The sequence below is a fragment of the Hippocampus guttulatus genome, chromosome 10 (assembly GCF_054856545.1).
Source record: "Hippocampus guttulatus isolate MCC_2025c chromosome 10, RoL_Hgut_1.0, whole genome shotgun sequence".
Taxonomy (NCBI): domain Eukaryota; kingdom Metazoa; phylum Chordata; class Actinopteri; order Syngnathiformes; family Syngnathidae; genus Hippocampus; species Hippocampus guttulatus.
This window is the reverse complement of record NC_141270.1, coordinates 3571289-3589638: the sequence shown is the minus strand read 5'-3', so window position 1 is coordinate 3589638 and position 18350 is coordinate 3571289. Positions and strand designations below refer to the sequence as shown.

The 18350-nt window shown below is 50.1% G+C and overlaps 2 protein-coding genes across 8 annotated transcripts in view; one reads left to right on the top strand and one right to left on the bottom strand.

Annotated features, from left to right (window-relative positions):
* LOC147198930 (methylated-DNA--protein-cysteine methyltransferase-like) overlaps window positions 1-18350 on the bottom strand; it is a 118181-nt gene that overhangs the window by 39306 nt on the left and 60525 nt on the right. The window lies entirely within an intron of this gene.
* LOC147198931 (transcription factor COE3) overlaps window positions 1-18350 on the top strand; it is an 85697-nt gene that overhangs the window by 40199 nt on the left and 27148 nt on the right. For all 6 annotated transcript variants that reach the window (XM_086122040.1, XM_086122042.1, XM_086122041.1 and 3 more), the window contains exon 7: window positions 17150-17231. In XM_086122040.1, coding sequence (XP_085978166.1) covers window positions 17150-17231 — 82 coding nt within the window. The remainder of the gene's footprint in view (window positions 1-17149; window positions 17232-18350) is intronic.

Genomic DNA, 18350 nt, shown 5'->3' with positions numbered 1-18350 from the left:
TGCACAACTGTCAAAGCCAATCCACTTTCATTCATGCTTGTTTGTCATTCGGGTTTCTGGTCAGCCGGAGCCTATCGCGGACTTGTTGCCAGTCAATCACATACAGAAACAACCATCCATTCACACCTATGCCCAATCTCAGGCCTTCAATGAATCTAAAATACCGCTACCCAAGCCCCGAATTTGAATGCGATTTAAGCAAAATGTTGAATGTTTAAAAAAAAAAAAAACACTTGTGGTGACAGGTATGAATTTCTGATCAGAAAACTGCACAACTGTGCCAAATGGCAACCTAATAAAAATGGGTCTGATCCAAACTTTCGGAAAGGCTACGCAAGACGGACTTTGAAAGCCAATCAGCCAATCGTGATTTCATTCCCCCCCCCCCCTTTTTTTTTTTTAAATCAAGTTCCTTTATTAATATTTCATTCCAATAATTGTCACTTTTGCACAGGCGCCCTCCTCGAGCGCTCCCCCGACGCGAACGACGGGCGGTATCTTAAACACCTCTGTAGGCAGCGTGGCTGACATTAATAACAATGAGATTGGCATAAGCACCGGCGCATTCTCGGGCAACATTCACAGTTTGACATTCAGGCCAGATGCTATCTCAGCGCCTCGGCGTACAGTGAAGGCGGCGCGGAGACAGACATCTGTCACTTGTTACCTTTGAAGTGAATGAGAGGAGCCACGGCGAAAGTACACGGCGGACAAAAGGCCATTCTGAGCGCGGACCCTCGGTGTTTACAAACGGAAGGGGGAGAGTGACAGGAGAAACTCAAGATGAATGGATCACCGTTGTTGATCTCCCCTCCTCATTCTGTGTGCTAAGTTATTCCGTGGCTGCTAACCCAGTGGGGGGGGGGGGGGCTTGGCTGGATGGGTGTGCGGGTATGGAGAGGGGAGTGGGGAGGGTACAGGAAGTTGAGAGAGGCAGACAAAATGCCTGAAGGACTCTGGAGGAGCAGAGCGCCGCAGCCTGCATGGGAAAATCAAACTCTCCGACAACTGACTGAACGCTCCTCTAACCGGAAGGTAGCAAACAGCGCACACATAGAAGGCACCTTATTAACGAGCGGATGATGCTATATTAAGGCAATATTTGCAATAGCAGGGGAAACATCGACATCAACCGCGGCTAGTTTTGGAGGAGAAAAAAAAAGATCAGAGCGCATGCAAGCAGTACTTGGACACGATGCAAATCAGCTCCGGCGCTTGGTATGTGCTGTGATAATCTCGTGGTCTGAACATTTTTTTGGAATGTTGGCTAATTATTTCGAGTGCTAGCTTGACTTACGAAGCGCAAAACAAACACACCAAAAGACGCACTTAAAGTATTGGAGGGCCACTCACACATCCGCGGGACAATCAGTCAAACGCACGAAACACACACACACACACATAAAAAGGACACCAGTCGACTGCTACCTCTGATGACACTCATTAGGCCACGCCCCTAAAATCAAATCGCCAACATACAAACTCGAGACTGCGTACAGTAATCAAACTTTGCTCAACCAGTTAATTTGTTACGTTCTCTTTTATTATTTCTATACAATCCAGTTCAATTTTATTTACAAAAAAAATGGGTTATTTAAATTCCTTCCAATGAAGAAAATTGATTTGATATGATTATTGTTGAACTTCTGAGTCAAGGGATCACTGCCATTCAATATTTCCCCACTATAAGATCTTTGCACAGTGTCCAGTCCAATTTCTGTGATGTCATGTTTTTTGCTGCCCGCGGCCATTACGCGACATATTGACAACGTTTTGTATGAATGCGCTAGCCGCAGTTAGCCCAGCCTTTGCTTTTGGCAGCCTTCACTACTACCGCCGGCGACTCTCAGATGAAGACATAAACTGTTCTGACGCTACCAATGTGATTATCTTATATTTATCGGAGCGATTTCAACTATTTCCGGTAATAATGACGACACCGCGAGCTAGCGTCGACTTTGGCGCGCTCCGACTTTTTCGTACACACTTGCTATTTCGCTACTCGACCGCTTCCGCCACGAATGGAACAATGGCCGCGTATTAATTCATCTCTTGTCAAGCCTCCTCAGACCTGCTTCTATTTCAGTTGCACGTCAAGTGAGAGCAGCTATATCTGGCTGGCAATTAAGCCGGTCCTGCCTCCCCTTGATGCTTGATTAGTCCGATTGATGGAGGAGGCCATATGTGGCGGTGTCAAAACTTGGCAGACGGGCGCCATCCTCTCAAATGAGAGGCAGGCAATAAAGAGGCAGGCTGCCCAGAGTGGGTGCACGTATGCGGCGCCCTCCCCCCTGGTGTTTCCTCCAGAGGGTCTTCAGGAGGAGGAGGAGGAGGAGGGCGGGAGGTAAGAGGGGAGGGGGATTCGGGGTGGTGGTGGTCTGAGTTTGGGGGGGGGGGGGGGGGGGGGGGGTCTCTGACCGCTCCAGCCAAGTTGCGGTCAGAGCACACAGAGGTGGTGTCACAAGCTCCGGGGCTTGGTGTCTGCTCGGAGGGAAGAGGGAGCGGTCGATGGGTGGCGCACAAGGCGGGCGGGATGGGTGGGAGGTTTGGAAGGCAGAAAGATATGGCCCCCTTCCCAAATCTCGCTCGGAGACAACAAAAAGGGAATGCTTGAGAAGGGGAAGCAGCGGGAGGAGAGCACAAAGACAAAGGCGCGGGCAAGGTCAGTGTAGCTAATGGGCCTGAGCCGCGGGCTGCCTGGGGCTAGGCACACTTCTGTTCTCGCTCGCTCACCGGGCCTTCAAAGCGCCTTCAGTCCAGCCCCGCTTTCTCCTCCCCGCTCCTCCACTCCTCTCCCGCTCTTTCTTCTTCGCCCCGCTTCCATTTGTGACACTTCCCCTCTTCAAAAAAAGCGCCGCGCAGGTGCCTTTAAAGACACGTCCCCCCCGTCCCCCCTACACCCCGCTCTACCAAACACCTCACACGCGTACTGTATCAACAATTAATGGCTCCCCGACGTGGATAAATCCTCGTACAACAACTTAAAAAAAAGAAATAAAAAAACGGCGCGAGAGGGATTTTTGATGGCGGGCGCCCGCCTGGAAGTGCGACTTTGGTGGAGCGCCGCCGTCAGGTTGGCTGGCCGGCGTCGCTTGGCTCCGCTCGAGAGCTCCTTTAATGTGCAGCGGACTAGAATAAGTGAGTGGCTGCGGGCAGCAGCTGAGCTCGCCGCCGTCTTCGCCGCTGCCACCTGACACCGGGCACCGGGCTCCTCTTGGCAAACGCGGCAGCGCACACATGTCCCCTCATTTGGATGGAGATTTCAGACGCAAGACACAAAAGCGTCGGCTGCCCCGCAGCTTGCCCCTCTTTCCCCTCCAACATTCCCCCGCTACTTTTTGACTCCGTCATAATAATCCGGGTATCTTCTTGATCATGCCCCCGTGTATGCTTTTTTTTCTCCATCTTTTCTTTCTTCCTCATCTTCTCCAAGACGAGTTTGAAATTGCCTGCGTCAGGACTTTGCTAATTAAAGTCATACTTTCAAAAATGCCATAATAACTGTTAATTAGCTTGATGCTATTTTCGGCATAATTTGCTAATTAGTGGAAAACCTGTACAGCGTTTCTCTCTAATTACAGTATGGCTCCGCACGGCGCATCTGTGCCTTGACTCCAAATGATACCATTACAAAGTCCCGTATTACGCCTTGCCTCAAAACAGTTAATTGCCCGCGCGGATAGTGAGATACTTCAGTCAGCTGATTTTTTATGGTAATAAATGGACAGACGCGAGCTTCCTCATCCTACCGCCGCTTCATGTTTATGAAATGTGAGAAAAGGAAAACAAGCTCCTTATGAGACGCGCGCCGAATATCATCTCGTCTTTCTGTGATGATTTCAGCGAGACTGGGGCTCTCTTTTTCTTTTTTTTTTCTCTTCTTTTTTCTTTAATGAACTTTGATTTATTTAACGTCGCAACCTGGCCAGGAAGGAAGCCGTAAGATTGCAATTAAAGCGAATGAGGCGAGCGAGGCCCGTGTAAATACAAGCGGCAACATAACGCGGGCCGTGCGGCAGCTTATTACCGCAAATGTAAATATGTTGTTGTCCCGGCGAATTACGGACATGACCACAGGTTGACCCCCCCCCCCCCCCCTACACACCCTCCCCCCCATCCCCCCCCCCCATTCCCCCACCGAGCTGGTGTGTGTTGCATCGCGCACACATTATGACTCATTACGTGTGGCGGGGAGCGTGATTGGCACGACCCCGGCGACCTCCGGCACGTCGGCCGTGCCCATCCTCCTACCCCCACACCCCGGCTCCTGACAGCCACCGCTCTGACAGCGACTAGCGCGGGCGCCGGCTAATTAATGCGCCACTTCAGAGGCCCTTTCATTTATAGCTTCTGAAAGGCATTATTAAATTAATTAAACCACCAAGAGTTAGTCATTATGAAATCAGGAGGTTTACATGGATGACAGCGTTTATGAATTAAACATCCCCAAAGTTCCTCGCAGGAGATACCCCGAGCTGCGAGCGGGTACCTAGCACGACAGATGTTGCCCCCCCCCCCCCGCCTTCACCCCCCGCCCCCTCCCTCCTCAAGCTAACCTGTATCGCAAGCGATTTAGGTCTCATTTGGGGCTTTGAAAAGTGAAAGCAGCGGAGAAAGAGGTTGAGGATAGCTAATGAGCAGAGAAAGAGAGGGGAAAAGGAGGTCAGCGGCTCTGTTCATGTGTAGACGCCGCAGATGGTTATGTTTTATACCCGACAACAATGGCGCGCATCAATTTGTTGTTCGCTCCATCGTTAATAGATGGCTACTCTCAGATGAATTTGCCCGGCCGGGATGGGCCGTCTGTGTTGCGAGAGGGCGGCCGCGGGGTGGGGGTGGGAAGGGGGGGGATTCCCGCGGAAGGAGTCTACATTTATAGCCCGCAAACATTTATAAAGCTGTTTTTAAACTCGTGTGATGTGAACACTAAAAATGGCACGTGAGAGGGGAGCCCGTGAAGTCGGGGGAGGGGGGTTGGGTACGGTTGCTTGGGCTCCACCGTGGACGAGACGATCTCCATCTCCAGCCCTCCCTCCCTCCCTCCCTCCGTTCAGGAAGTTTGCCAGCTCGCCGTCTTTGTTTACAATGCTGAGGGAAAATGTCAAAAGCGCTGAGAAAAATATCCTTCGAATATCTCTCTCTTTCTTTCTTTCTTTTTTTTCTCCCTTTCTTTCCCCTTTCTCTTCGCCGTCCTCATCTAACAGTTTACTGAACTTGATAAGTGTCCTATCAACATGCTAATCAAATTACTTCGGAACCAAAATTGACAGTTTTCATTAATTATACAAGATTATTCTAATTGCAATTCAAATTTATTCACTCCGAACAGAAGGTATTCAGTAATATTTTACAAAATTTGCATATTAAATGGAGGGAGTTGTGCATTATGCATGGTAATGTATGCACACTTTCTTATTTTTAACTTCACGGCCATATGTGGCGTCGTCGCCGGAGCAGGTGAAAAGTCTAAGTGTGTTTAATTTGCTTGACAAACATGCGGCTGGAGCTTGTCAGCGGGAGTATTGTGAATGCCAATCTTTATTCCCTCTTTATTGATTACCCCCAAACTGGAAACATCTGGAGGTAAATGGCACGGCGCGAGACGAACCGAATCGCGGGATTAGTACCTTCAATGGCGGAATCACTATCAATTACTTCAATGGCATAATTCAAGTGCGCCGCATACAAAGCTACAGTACCGCGCCTTGAGCTCGGATTAATATTGCAATTTAACGTAACAATGGAAGCATGGGAACGACGTGGATGCCGTCCAACTCCACCACCCCCCCCCCCCCCGCCTCATTGACGTCGCCGGGCTAATGCCGTTATCTCAATTCGAGTGTTTTTAATTCCTAATTTGGGCTTTTGTTTGTCAAATGAAAAGGCTGGGCGCATTAGCGGGCGCACGCTTTTAAAAGGTAATGCATTCTGTGAGTAAAACAACCTTATTTATTCACTCAGACGCGAAACCCCCAATTTGCTCTTTGTTTTTATTTCCTAGAGCGGGCAGTCAAGTGCAAACAGCTTACTGGGAAGCTGTTTACTACTGTATATGACAACGAGTGTGCGCGTGCGTGTGTGAGTGTGTGCGTGGGCTGGGGAGGTGGTGTGGTGGTGGTGGTGGTGGGGAGGAGGTTGGGGGCGGAGTCTCCTCCAGCTCCACAGGCAAGGTCTTGTGTTGTAATGTGAGCGTAATAATTATCAAACAGCATCGGGGGCTCCGTGTGTGTGTGTGTGGGGGGTGGGGGGGCTTTAACAGGGGGAGAGCATGTTTGATATGTAGAATGAGCCCACAGTGCATCCAGAGAGGGTGACTAAATCGCACGGTTCACGGATCGCATTAGTATGGCTCTGCATCCTGCCCCACACGCTATAGGTGATTTCCATTTAGACACACATTTCCACACCAAGATAAATATGACTTGAATCCTAATTTCCCTGAAGTAAATATAATACAAATACGACATAATACAGTGTCAGGCCGGGCAGGCTAATAGATTACTAGCGTGTTTTCCATTTGTATGGTAAGTGGTGAACCTGGGCGGCGGGCCGGCCGGCTAACAAATTGAATGTTTAATCCATCGGCGTGTAGATTGAGGGTATCGTAAGGTTTGAGGTAAGATCGCAATCGGCCACGTTCTCCCGTGACCGCCGCCGTATTAGATGGGATTTTTTTTTTTAAACTTTGAAGGGGCCGCGAGAATGCTGCGGGATTAGCGAGAGGTGCAAAGTGGACGATAAACGTCACATTGTTGCGTGTTACTCGTCAAAATGGCATTTGGCGTCAGGGGAGCTCCGCGGCGTCATCTCTGAGGCGGGTTTGCACTAACGTACTTGGGGGGTCCTCGTTTGAAGACGAATAATTCAACCAAAAAGATCTGTACTGTATTGAAGTCTGGCCTGGGCCATTATTGTAGGACAAATATTTACGGCGATGATGACTTGTTTGTGGTAGACCACAGCGTGTTCCGATTTACATACAAATGCGGGTTACACGACATACTTTGACTCGCGACAGTCCCGGAACAGGTTTTGGACCCCCCCCCCCCCCCCAAAAGAATATCTACATACATGTTTTTTTTTTTAAATTGGCCACTGACAACATATATTTATATTATAAAACCAAATATTTATGCCTTGAAAGTGGTCCCCCCCCAAAAAAATAAAAGCAAGGCAAAGCCTACAGAAGGATGGCGTGTAATCTGTTCCGTATTTTAGGAGCGTTAACTTCATTTTGGAAGTTAAACCCAAACTGGTGGGCCTAGGAAGAACCGTGGTGACGATTCGGGGTTTGGTGCGGTTTTCAATTTGTGTTGAATTTACATGATACAACAAAATATTTAGAAGTGGGCTAAAGTCCACAACTACATACCGTTAAAAGCCTGATTCGTTTCATATTTTAGGAGCATAAAAATATTTGTTTGTTTGTATTACGAAATGCTGTCAAAAGGACTTCCCTTGTCCCAATCAGGTTTAGGATTGTTGAGCCTTGGAGGAGGTCCGCGGTTCACCGAGAGCCCTTCCAGTTGCTAATGTTCCCATTGCGGAAGCACTCCATAATATTCTCCGGGCACATATTTCTCTCTCTTAAAGCAACGTACTTATTGGGCCTTTTGGAGAGGCGACATTAGCGCCAGCTGCGCGGCACCTCGTAGAAAGTATGACAAATTGTTAGCTCCATATAGCTTAATCTGTTTACCGCCGCGCTTTGTGTGTGCGCGCGGAGTTATTACAAACTAATTAAAGAAATCACTTTGATATAATTAGTCAGATTTCAGGAAGCTCATTAGTAGTAATTTGCATGAAAAATAGGCCCTGTAGTGACGCTTTCGACCAAGCTAACCAATCTGTTTTGTGGTTTTTGTTTTTGTTTTTTTTCCCCCCCCTTATCTGGTTACACATCAACCCCCATTGTTTGTTGTTGGAGGCGCTCAGAAGTGGCCCCCGATATTTGCAGTCATCGCCCTGAGAAGCGGCAGGGTGTCTTTCAACAATTTCCTCCCCTAAAGCCACCCCAACCTGGATGTGGCGGAGGCAGACGCGTGCCTCGTGTGCACACGAGGCGGGGAGGAGTGAGTGGCAAAACACTGTCTATTTATGTGTCAGTTTCCTGACAAAGAAGCGGGCTGACAAGCGAGGCTTTCCCTCGGCGGAGCAAGGGAGGGGAGTGGGGGGTGGGGGGCGGGCGCTTTTATTCACCGCACTTACATGCCCGGTCTATGCCCACAGACTCATGTGATTTGCAAATCACACTCTTTGAGAAGTCACAAACGGGGCGAGACACGCCACGCTAGGGCTTTGTCAGGCGTCTTCACACAGCAGCTAGCTGTATCGCTAACCGCGCGCTTCGCCGCGGAAGCAGCCTTCGCTTAGCATTTGCCTGCCTGTCACTTTTAGGCAACGCACGCGGTCGGGGCGCCTTCATGCTTGGGGTGTCTCCTCCCTCTGAGGCTTTGCCATCCTCCCTTTGGACTGACAAATACATTGCCACTCGGAAGAGTGAGAGGAAAAAAAAAATGCTGCTATTACGTCATCCCTCCGCAACGTGATGCCCATTGACAAATGCTATGCTAGCAGGAATGAGCAACATTCGCTACACGCTCAACATGCTCCCGATGTCTGATTTCTCACAGCAAGATGAATTCTTTTACTGATGGAGAAATTAAGAAAACTATATATGAAGAGAGAGAGAGTCTTATCTGTATGTTTTCACTTCAATGATCGATCGAGTTATCTATCTATATTAAAAAAAATCAAAATTGAAGATGTTCCAAGAGTAGGCCTTTTTTTTTTTTTTTTATAAGGACTACTTTGATTCAATTCAAATAAAATTTAAAGAACCACATATGACCACAAGGGGCGGGCACTACAGGCTTGATTTCAATCGATTTTATTTATTTTTTTTTAAGCATGTGATTCTATCCAATCCAACCCTGTTTACGGATCTGCAGACACCCTGCGCAAAATGCTGCTAACGATTAGTGAACGCGATACTTTTGACACTGCGGTCCTCACCCGAACGCCACAAAACCAACTCCTGTTGATGATCTGTCCCCCCTTTTTTTCCCACCGTAGACAAAATCCCCCCCCCCCCCCCCCACCAAACATGGGCACAGAGAGGCGCTTGTGTGACGCTGATGTCACACAGCCTTACCTGGCCTCCCGCGCACAAAAGCTAAGGTATCATTACGAGGCGCACACAATGGCCATTCAAGCAAGTCACAACGCTCCTCCGGACCGGAGAACAATGTTATTTTTTGTCCCTGCATTATAAAGACAGCGTTTTTTGGAAGGAAACCTGACAGACAAAACCCTTTGGAGGTAAATGCTCCAGGCGGCTAGCGGGTTTAATCTTTTCCCATTAGCATTTAGCTGCCCCCCCCCCCCCCACAACAAAACACAGCACCCCCACCCACACACACACACACACACAAAGAGCATATTTACAGGGTCAAAAGTAAAGCCGAGTCGTCTCAGGAGACTTTCTTTCTGCTGATCTTTAGGATTTATTGACAGGACTTTGCGCTTTCATTTGTTGCTAATTAATTTTTGCAAGGAAGGGGCTAAGGACAAACAACAACAACAAAATAACTGGCAAGAATTTGCAAACACATTTGTGACGGCGGAAGCAGAAATACAAATTTCCTCCCACCAAGCGAGCATATTAAATATCATTAAGTCCTAACGCGGGGTTTAGATCATACAATAGTTGTAATGTCAACAATACAACATCTGTGTTAGAGGGGCAAGCGAGGTGGACGGGGGTGGTGGTGGGGGGGGGGGCGCTGTGCCTATATGTGTGCACATTCACTTATATGTTGTGCGCACACAAATGGGTGACGTGCTGGTGTGTATGTGTGTGACTCCATGTGTGTGATTCATTCCAGGGCAGTTTTAGTCCTTATAAAATATTCATTTTGGTTGTGCAGGGCCCTGTAATTGCCATCTCTCACCCTGAATTATTTATACCTCGCACAGACTGACAAAGCTTTGCCATACGGCCCCAGATGAATCAGAAAGCAGCCATCTCTGCTGCCAACAGCACTGGGCTTTCACACAAATATGGAAACCACGTCTCTCTGCCTGGCCTCTCTTAATTTGACATTTTCTACCCCCCCCCCCCCCACCCCCGCCTTTGTCCTAGGTGCACCGAAAGGTTACCTGTTAGCTTTAAGCGCAGAGCTGTTCGCTGTCTTTCTGTCTCTATTGCCAACCACCCAGCCACTGCCCCCCCCTACTCTCCTTTGCCTACATGACAGTCCAAACGCTGTCCCCCCCCCCCCCCCCCGCCCTCCCCTTTCTTCTGAGAACGCGCTAATGTGGCGGCAATGTCAAGAGTGGCTGCCTCATGTTTTATGATGGCTGACCAGTCCTGACAGCCACTTTGGATGTATGTATTATACATTAGTAATAATATGATGTCGAAATACACTCATACACGTTTGGGCATGCATGGACAGACAGCAGCAGCAAAAAAGGGGAAGGGGTTGAGGGGTAGAGGGGGCACTGACCCACGGGACCAGTGCGCATATAAGCACATGCAAATATGAGCCGCGTCCAAAATAGCTGCTGAGTAAATGTCCATAGCCCCCCTGCTGGGGCTCACTGTACAGCTGCGTTCCTCTGCTCATGCCCTGCCGGGACTGATCACTCTCGTCGACCACAGGAGACCGACGCTGTATAGCTCTCATTGTATAGCCTTCCAGAACCCCCCCCCCGCCCCCCCACGTCCGACACCCTAAATACAACTATTCACCCGGGCAGCTCACTCGAACGCGTGCTTGTCTTCCGTCGGACGAGCGCAGGGAGGTGCTGACTGGTATTTCCTCAGGGCCCCGAGCTCCAGAGCTGACCACTAATCAAAGGCACCGTATTAATTTATTTATTTTTGCTCCGCAGCCCCGCCCCCCCCCCAAAAAAAAAAACAACCTCGCCATACGGTTTTCGCAATATTCTGGTGCAACCGATAAAGAAATTACGCGGTCATTGCTGTTGGTCATGATGAAGCACATCTTGAAGTAATCGGGCCAAAATGGAGTAATAATAATAATAAGGATAATAATAATAAGTTTGATTTATAAGCGCCTTTCAAGACACCCAAGGACACTTTACAATAACAAAAAACACAAAACAATACGGAGTGCCCCGTAGTACACTCGACTATTTTATATCTTTAACATCACGTAACACGTTTCGAACGGTTACGGCGGGATCTCGAGTCACAACGGCGGTGGTTACAAACGGCGCAAAATTAAAGATGACTCTTGCTGTTCTTACTGGCTTTCATTTGATTGTATTTACATCCACGGTTTGGATGTGTTTTTTTTGGGCAACTATTTGCCGTAATTATGACCTGACAGCTGCATTAGCGCAGTTAGTGATCAACTACAGCATCTTCGGACAGAGATTCGGCTTGCGCTGTCGGAATGCGACTGTAACATCTTCTCATTGGTCGTTTAGAAAAGTAGATACTTTGTCCCATCACCGAATAGCGTCGCGCCGCAAAAGGCTCATCTTGAACGGTTGTTTATTGTTTTCTTCAGGGTTGTACAGAAAACAAAAAATGGAGATGGCTTGGGGATTGGCGAAAGAAGAATCCGGTTCATTCTGGTGCTCATCCACATATAGGTGTTTGTGAATAATGCATGGGTGTTAATGACAAAAATGCAGGCATCTATTCAGAAGGCGGGTATTCAATTTGGTGCTGATCCAAATGAGAGTTGCTCAGCCTTGGCAGAGGTCTGCACTCCACTGACTGACAGCTGATCATTTTAATTGGCGTCATCATCGGGTGCTATTTATGGATGAAGACGAAACGCATTTCATTTGTCGTATCGGGTGCGCTGGTGCGCGTGCGCGAGAGGAATTTTCCACTACGGCGCAAGACCAAATTGTGTGTTCTCGCGTCCCATTACGATGCGCTCAAAGTACGCGGCGGACAGTAAAACAAAGAGCGGCGCGCAAACGGTACACAGGCTCGATGGCGGCGGCGCAGGCGGAGGGCTCGGGGCTAAACACGGCAGCGGGGGGGGGTCGGCGTGCCGGAGCTACAGAGAAACGGCGTACAGCCTCCGAGTCCGGTCTTAGGGCTGGTGATGGATACTTAGCGGGGAGAGCTACACGTCTTTTGTTTCATCCGTGACACTAAGCCTCGCAATCAAAGCCTGCGAAGGAGCTGGCGAAGAACGAGCCCTGACGCCGAGTCATTTGTGAAGACAAGCGATTGTCCTAAGTAAGAAACTAACAGTGTCCGGAGAGAGAATGAGAGAGAGCAGGAGGTGAGAAGGATGACTGAAAGTAGGAGAGAGAGAGAGAGAGAGAGAGAGTTTCCATAATGAGTCCTGCAGCCATGGAGTAAATGAAGAGGGATTGACAGAATGAGGGATCCTCAAGTGAAATAATGTCAATGCCACTCTGCCCATTAGAGAGGAAAAAAGGGGATGGGTGGAGGAGAGGGTAAAGAGGGATGAATGGAGGGACACAGCTACATCTACAGGGCGCGCAGGAAGCGCATCAATTATTTGTGACACCCCCCCCCCCCCGTCATATACACGCAGCACTGAAAAAAATATGAAACAACAAAATGAACTGACAACAGCGGCAGTGGCGGCTTGGAGAGAGAGAGAGGAAAGGGGCGGGGGGCGGGGGGGGGGGGGGGGTGTAAAAAAAAGTGCTCGAGAAGATCCAATAAATTGTAGCAGATACGCAGTTGAGATATTTGATGTCGAACAATAATAATGGCGGTGACATCTGCCGGCCCCGTCCCGGAAGAGCTGCGAGCGGAAGGGGTTAATCTCCCAAACCCAATAAGGTTGGATAGTGAGGCACTTGTTCGCTGATAAAGAAGCGATCGGATCTGCTCGGGTCGCTCCCTGGGCGCTTGTACACGGGGTAGAGCAAATATTGTTCATGCGCTGCGGTGGTTGACTTGGGCTAAGGCGAGCAAAAAACAAGACCCGAAGAACACCGGCGAGGCGCAAGACCCGACGCAGAAACGGACGGCGGCCTGAGCCGAGCCGAGCCCAGTTGCATACGCAAGTGTCGGAAGGGGGACGATTAAGATCTTTAGGTGTCTCCATTTCTTCTTTTGCCTTGTCACAACAGGGATCTGAACGCAGTTCAGTGGAGTGCCTAATAACCTGAGCGCTAGGTAGGGAAGGCGGGGGGGGAGGCTTGACATTAAGACCCCGCGTTTTGGAAATCCGATACGCTATTGACCCGCGCGCAACTATCTCAGCGCCGAGATCTGGTGTCAGCAGATTGTAGCGCGGTGTCGGGAGCGGTTCCTTCTTACGGGGGTGGGGGGGCTCCTGTAACAGGGGCCCATTGAGTCTGGGGAAGGCAGCTGGGGTCCTGATGGGCCGGGGCCCGGACCGCCGGCGATCGATACTCGCTACCCTGCAACGGATGACCTCACTGTCATGGCTGCCGGCTGCGGACACTGCAAGCTAGTCATTAGTAGCGGGGCACCAGTCCGGGAGCTTAGCCTTGTCAATACCTGACTGGTATGGCTACAGATGGCCATCTGTCGGCGTATAGAGTGACAGGGTAAGCTCTTGTGTGTGTGTGTGTGTGTGTGTTTTTTTTTAAATGAAATAAATTGACAGTATTGCGCCACTCGCTCAATAATGCAACACTATCCTTATTTGCCCTCTCGTCATTGCAATCAAAGAGACGGACATTTATGCATGAGTGACATCAACCCGGCAATTAAGCTGGCTATATAAATGAGAGATGGCCCTCATCAACTCGTCTGTTTGTTTTTTTTTCTTACTCACTTTCTCTCTCTTCACCCCCCCCCAGCCCCCATCCCTCTGTTTGATGATAGGAGAGGGCGAGCTAGAATTAGGGCGATGGGTCTTCCTTTGAGTGTCAGCCTAAAATGATCAGAGTAAAGATAAGAGGGTCTAGCAGCCCTCAAATCAGTCAAAGTGCCAAAGTCGGCCTTTTTCTCCTCAATTACCGGCTGTGTGAAGCCGGGGAGTGGAAGGCGCCGAGCCTGCTGCATTACTAAAGAGACAATCTATTTCCCCTTTGACCAGAGGGAGAGAAATCATTATGGCATGATTAGTAGCTTCGGCAGTGGGCGAGCGTGGAGGTACAACGGGAGAAGCGTATTAATTGCCGCAGACTCGGAAGGCGCGAGCAAAGGGATTGTTCTAATGTTGATTTGTGGAGCGACGGTGACTGGCAGGCCGACATAAAAAGCTGATGTCAGCTCTTCGTTATAGCGCCGCGCGCACAGAAGCTCGATGTCAAAAGTGAGCCGCGGCCCCCCGGAAAAGTCTCCCTCTCTCGATTCTCGTCGATGTCTTTCTTCCTCTTTGTCGATCGCCGCGCTCGCCCCCACCGCAGCGCCGGTGCCCACTTTTCTCAGGTGGACGCCGCCCCCGCCCCTTCTGTTCTCTCTCACCTCCAACTGATGGCTGCCTCGGCCGATTATTTCATCCGGCCTAGGTCCGCCGAGAGCCTCCTCTGCCGGCTTTGGAAGAGCTTTAATTAGCCATGTTAATATCCCCTTCATTGGCCTTAATATCACTCAACACCTTCCTCCATCTCGGTGGCCACCAGGGCCCCCCTGTCCTGTCAGAACAGCTGATTATTGAGAAGGATAGCTTTAATCAAACCTAATTGCAGTTCATTCTTTCTCGCTATCCCCTTTTGCCCTCCATTGCCAACATCTAATGGCGGCGACGACTTGATATCCCATTAAAAAACAATTAAACAAGCTCCTTTTGTCTCCGCCCGTGCCAAAACAAGAGCACAAACTTCTGTAGATATTTAAGAAGTAAAAGAGCGGGAGAGAGAGGAAAAGGGAGAGAGGGGCCTCGTCTTAATTGCTCTCCTTTCCACGGAGGAGCAATTTGCGCCGCGCTCACCGAGAATCTTAACCAACTCAAACGTAATGGATGCTATAGGACCGCCGCCGCGGACGATGAAAATTAAGCTTATCTTTTTAGTGGCGAAATTGAGCTTAATTGCCTTCATAACAGTAAACATAAAGGCGTTTCTTTATGAACACGCGCGTCCAATTTCTCGCGTTTATTGTTTTGTTACTTTTTTTTTTTGCTCTCTGGTCGCGGGAACATCGTGTTGAGGGGGGCGGGGGTGGAGTATCCAAGAAACTCGGAAAGTAATGTGTTTGTTTTATGAAGTCAGTGCATTGTTTGGCAAATGTATTCCATCTCTTGTTCAGACATAAATTGCGTGTGTGTGTGAGAAGCAGGCGCGCGCACAAACACACACGGCGCCCGGCCTTAGCCAATCTGTACGAGAGGCGACAGACAAATAAAAGTCGTATTTCAGGTCTGCTTTCCACAGATGTCTGCTGCTCTACATTATGACTCTTTGGGGAAATAAAAACAGGGTCAGGGAATTAGAGTACATAATGGTCATTTTGATGATCAGCCAACAGATGCAACCCCAAAACACAGCGAACACAATCAAGTGAAATGCTCTAATGACAAGTCAGCTTTTTTTTTTTTTTTACGGCCCTCACCGCCCGCCCGCACACCGACGGGCAATCGGCATCCTGGCACGGGTTAAAACGTCTTTTATTGATGTCCGAGCCAAAGCTCCTTGGATGTGGAGGTGGGGGGCGGGGGGGTATTTTCTCACCTCACCTCTCCCTCCTGGGCCCTGCGGGGCCAAGTACAAGGTATAGGAGAGTCTATCGAAGAACGCTTCGAAATGAGCGGCGCGTGCGTTAATGTGGCCCCGGGGTGAGGAGGGTCATTCCGGCCCGCTTGATTTACGGCCGCCGGGCGAAACGGCCAAGTCTTAAGTGTTGAGAAAGCATCCTGGCAGGCCGCACACGCCTCCGTATTTAGCGCAATGAAATGGCAACGGCGGCGATCGCGGCGCAATCTACGGTAATCCGATGAGCCGCCGCGATGGTACAATAGAAACCGCAGTGACGACGCCGCGCAATGCGGGGGGGGGGGGGGGGGGGGAGTAAATATCGCAGCATTTTCTGACAGCAACAAAGCAAAGCAACATCAGTCACCACTCTGTGGCGGGACGTTGCGAAAAAAAAAACCCCAACAACCGAGTCAATTTCATTGTTTGTTCGACGCGGGTTGTGCAACGCCGCACAATAGGCTGTCACCGAGAAGCGCCTCTCTCATCGGCTTGTTGTTAATCTTCGAAGCCCCCCCCCCTATTTTTTATTTATTTTTTTAACTGCTGCCACGTCTCGCGTCGCATGTGCGAGGGGCCGCTCTAGGATGGAGAGAGTGGCGGGGCAGGGCGGGAGACTGGGGGCAGTGGGCTTGCTTCATCGATAAATTCTGCCCGAGCCGTGAGGAAAGCGCCCGGCCCAGGCTCGGGCCCGGTTCAGGGCCGGGGCCCAGATCTCAGTCAGACGTGACATTTGTTCAGAGACGATTAGCCAGGTTGTAATTTGTGGCATAATTGCCTCACCCACCCACAAGCGCATGGGCTGTGTGTGCATGCGTTAAGCGTGCGTCTGGGTGTGTGTGTGGCATACGGCGGTCCCAGGAGTGTCCGCCTAATTGCCTGACAGGACTATAAGTTTTGTGGCGCGCTCTCACCTTGTTAGGTCCTTTATCCCTGATGCTCTTCAAACAAGACCTGGTCACAGGTGGGCCTCATTTGCTTCCCTATTGAACAGGAGAACTTTAATTGCACAGGGGGTGTCCTGGGATTAAAGAGGTGGGCGGAATATCAAGTGACTTTCCCGCATGTTAGCGGCAGACGGGTGTTGGGGAAAGACCCGTGAACTCAGGTGAAGGCGACGACAAAGAGACTGATGGTGTTGATTTTGAGGGGGGATAAATGTATCGATTTCGCAACGGCGGTTTCGAGCGCATGCTCAGATTGCAACGATCGACGGCTCCCGTTGCCCGGCGATGTTTATTTCATCTCATGAGATGCAATCCCAGAGCCGGATGGGATAATGCGACCGTTTGACTCAGGCGGTGATGATTGTTAAAAACCAAAAAAAAAAACGGAAAGAAAAATGGGGCTTGAATATTAGCGTGACCTTATGTAGCCACGCGAACAAATTTTGGACGTATCATTTTAGCGTGACGCGGTGCGCTTGTCGACCGTGGCCGGCAGGTGTGTTCGAGAGAATCGTCACCGCTCAACTTATTTCCTCCCTTTTTTTTTGTGTCCTCTCTTCCAGATTCTTCCTTAAGTTCTTCCTCAAGTGCAACCAGAACTGTCTGAAGAATGCCGGGAACCCGCGAGACATGCGCAGATTCCAGGTGAGTGAAAGCCACTTCGCACGTCCGTGTCCCGTCGACTGCCGCCTTCCCCGTACAAATAAATCAACACACGCCTGCGCAGGAATCTAAATCTATTATTGGCACTGGGGGAGGTAAAGGAAAAAAAAAAAAAAAACAGGGCGGGGAATTGGTGTCTTATGCGCTCTGGACGGAATATTTATAAGGGAATCGCATCTGACACAAATAAAGATATAGGATTTAGCGGTGCCATCAATTGTGTTCTTGACAGCTTTCTGAGCCTCAGCACAGGGGGGGGGGGCAGGGGTTGGGGGCGGGGGTGGGGGGGACCATCCCAGCACATGTAACAACAGTGTTAACTCACGATCTGTCTGACAGCGGAAATTCATACCTGCATGTATGCGCGAGCATGCACTCGCCGTCACACTGGCGCACTCGCATTTCCCCCCCCCCCCCCCCCCCCCCCCCGCCGCCAAGCGGCCTTGCTCACACATGTGCGCACTTAAGCATGCACACATGTAGCACTTGCGGCCATCTGAAAACCATCATTGTTGCGGGCGGGCAAAATGTGGCGATTTACACCGAGAGGACATGACCGCGGAGCGCTTTTACGACTTCTTTCAGCCTGCCCGCGTCCGACGTGTCAAGTTGTTCAGCCTTGAAATGATCGAACCCCCCCCCCCCCCCCCACACCCCAACCCCGAATTGATAATTGGTCTATCCCAACACTGAGTTTGTCCGTCCGGCCCACCGTCGCATCGAGTCGAGATTTGAGTTGAGAGTGATTCTCGCCAGAGGAGTTTCGGCACTCGGGATGGAACCGGGAGGACGGCGGGACATGAAGGAGACAAGACAAGGGTGTCTCGTCCCGATGTCACTGCCATCAGGCCTCCCCCCCCACCCCCCGTGCCTCCTGGCGTATTCCCCCGAGGGCGAATGTGGACTGATGCATGACAGACAGCGCATCTCGCTTCTGTGTCAAAGGTTCATGCGAGAGGACGCCGCGCAGCACTTTTCGGAGAAGCAAAACTGTACATCATGTCTCCCTTGTCTTGGGGTCCCGGCAGTTAATATCGTGTTCTTCCTCCCAAATAGATTTGCCAGATGCTCCTCCATAGGTGTTTCCTTGGCCAAACTTGT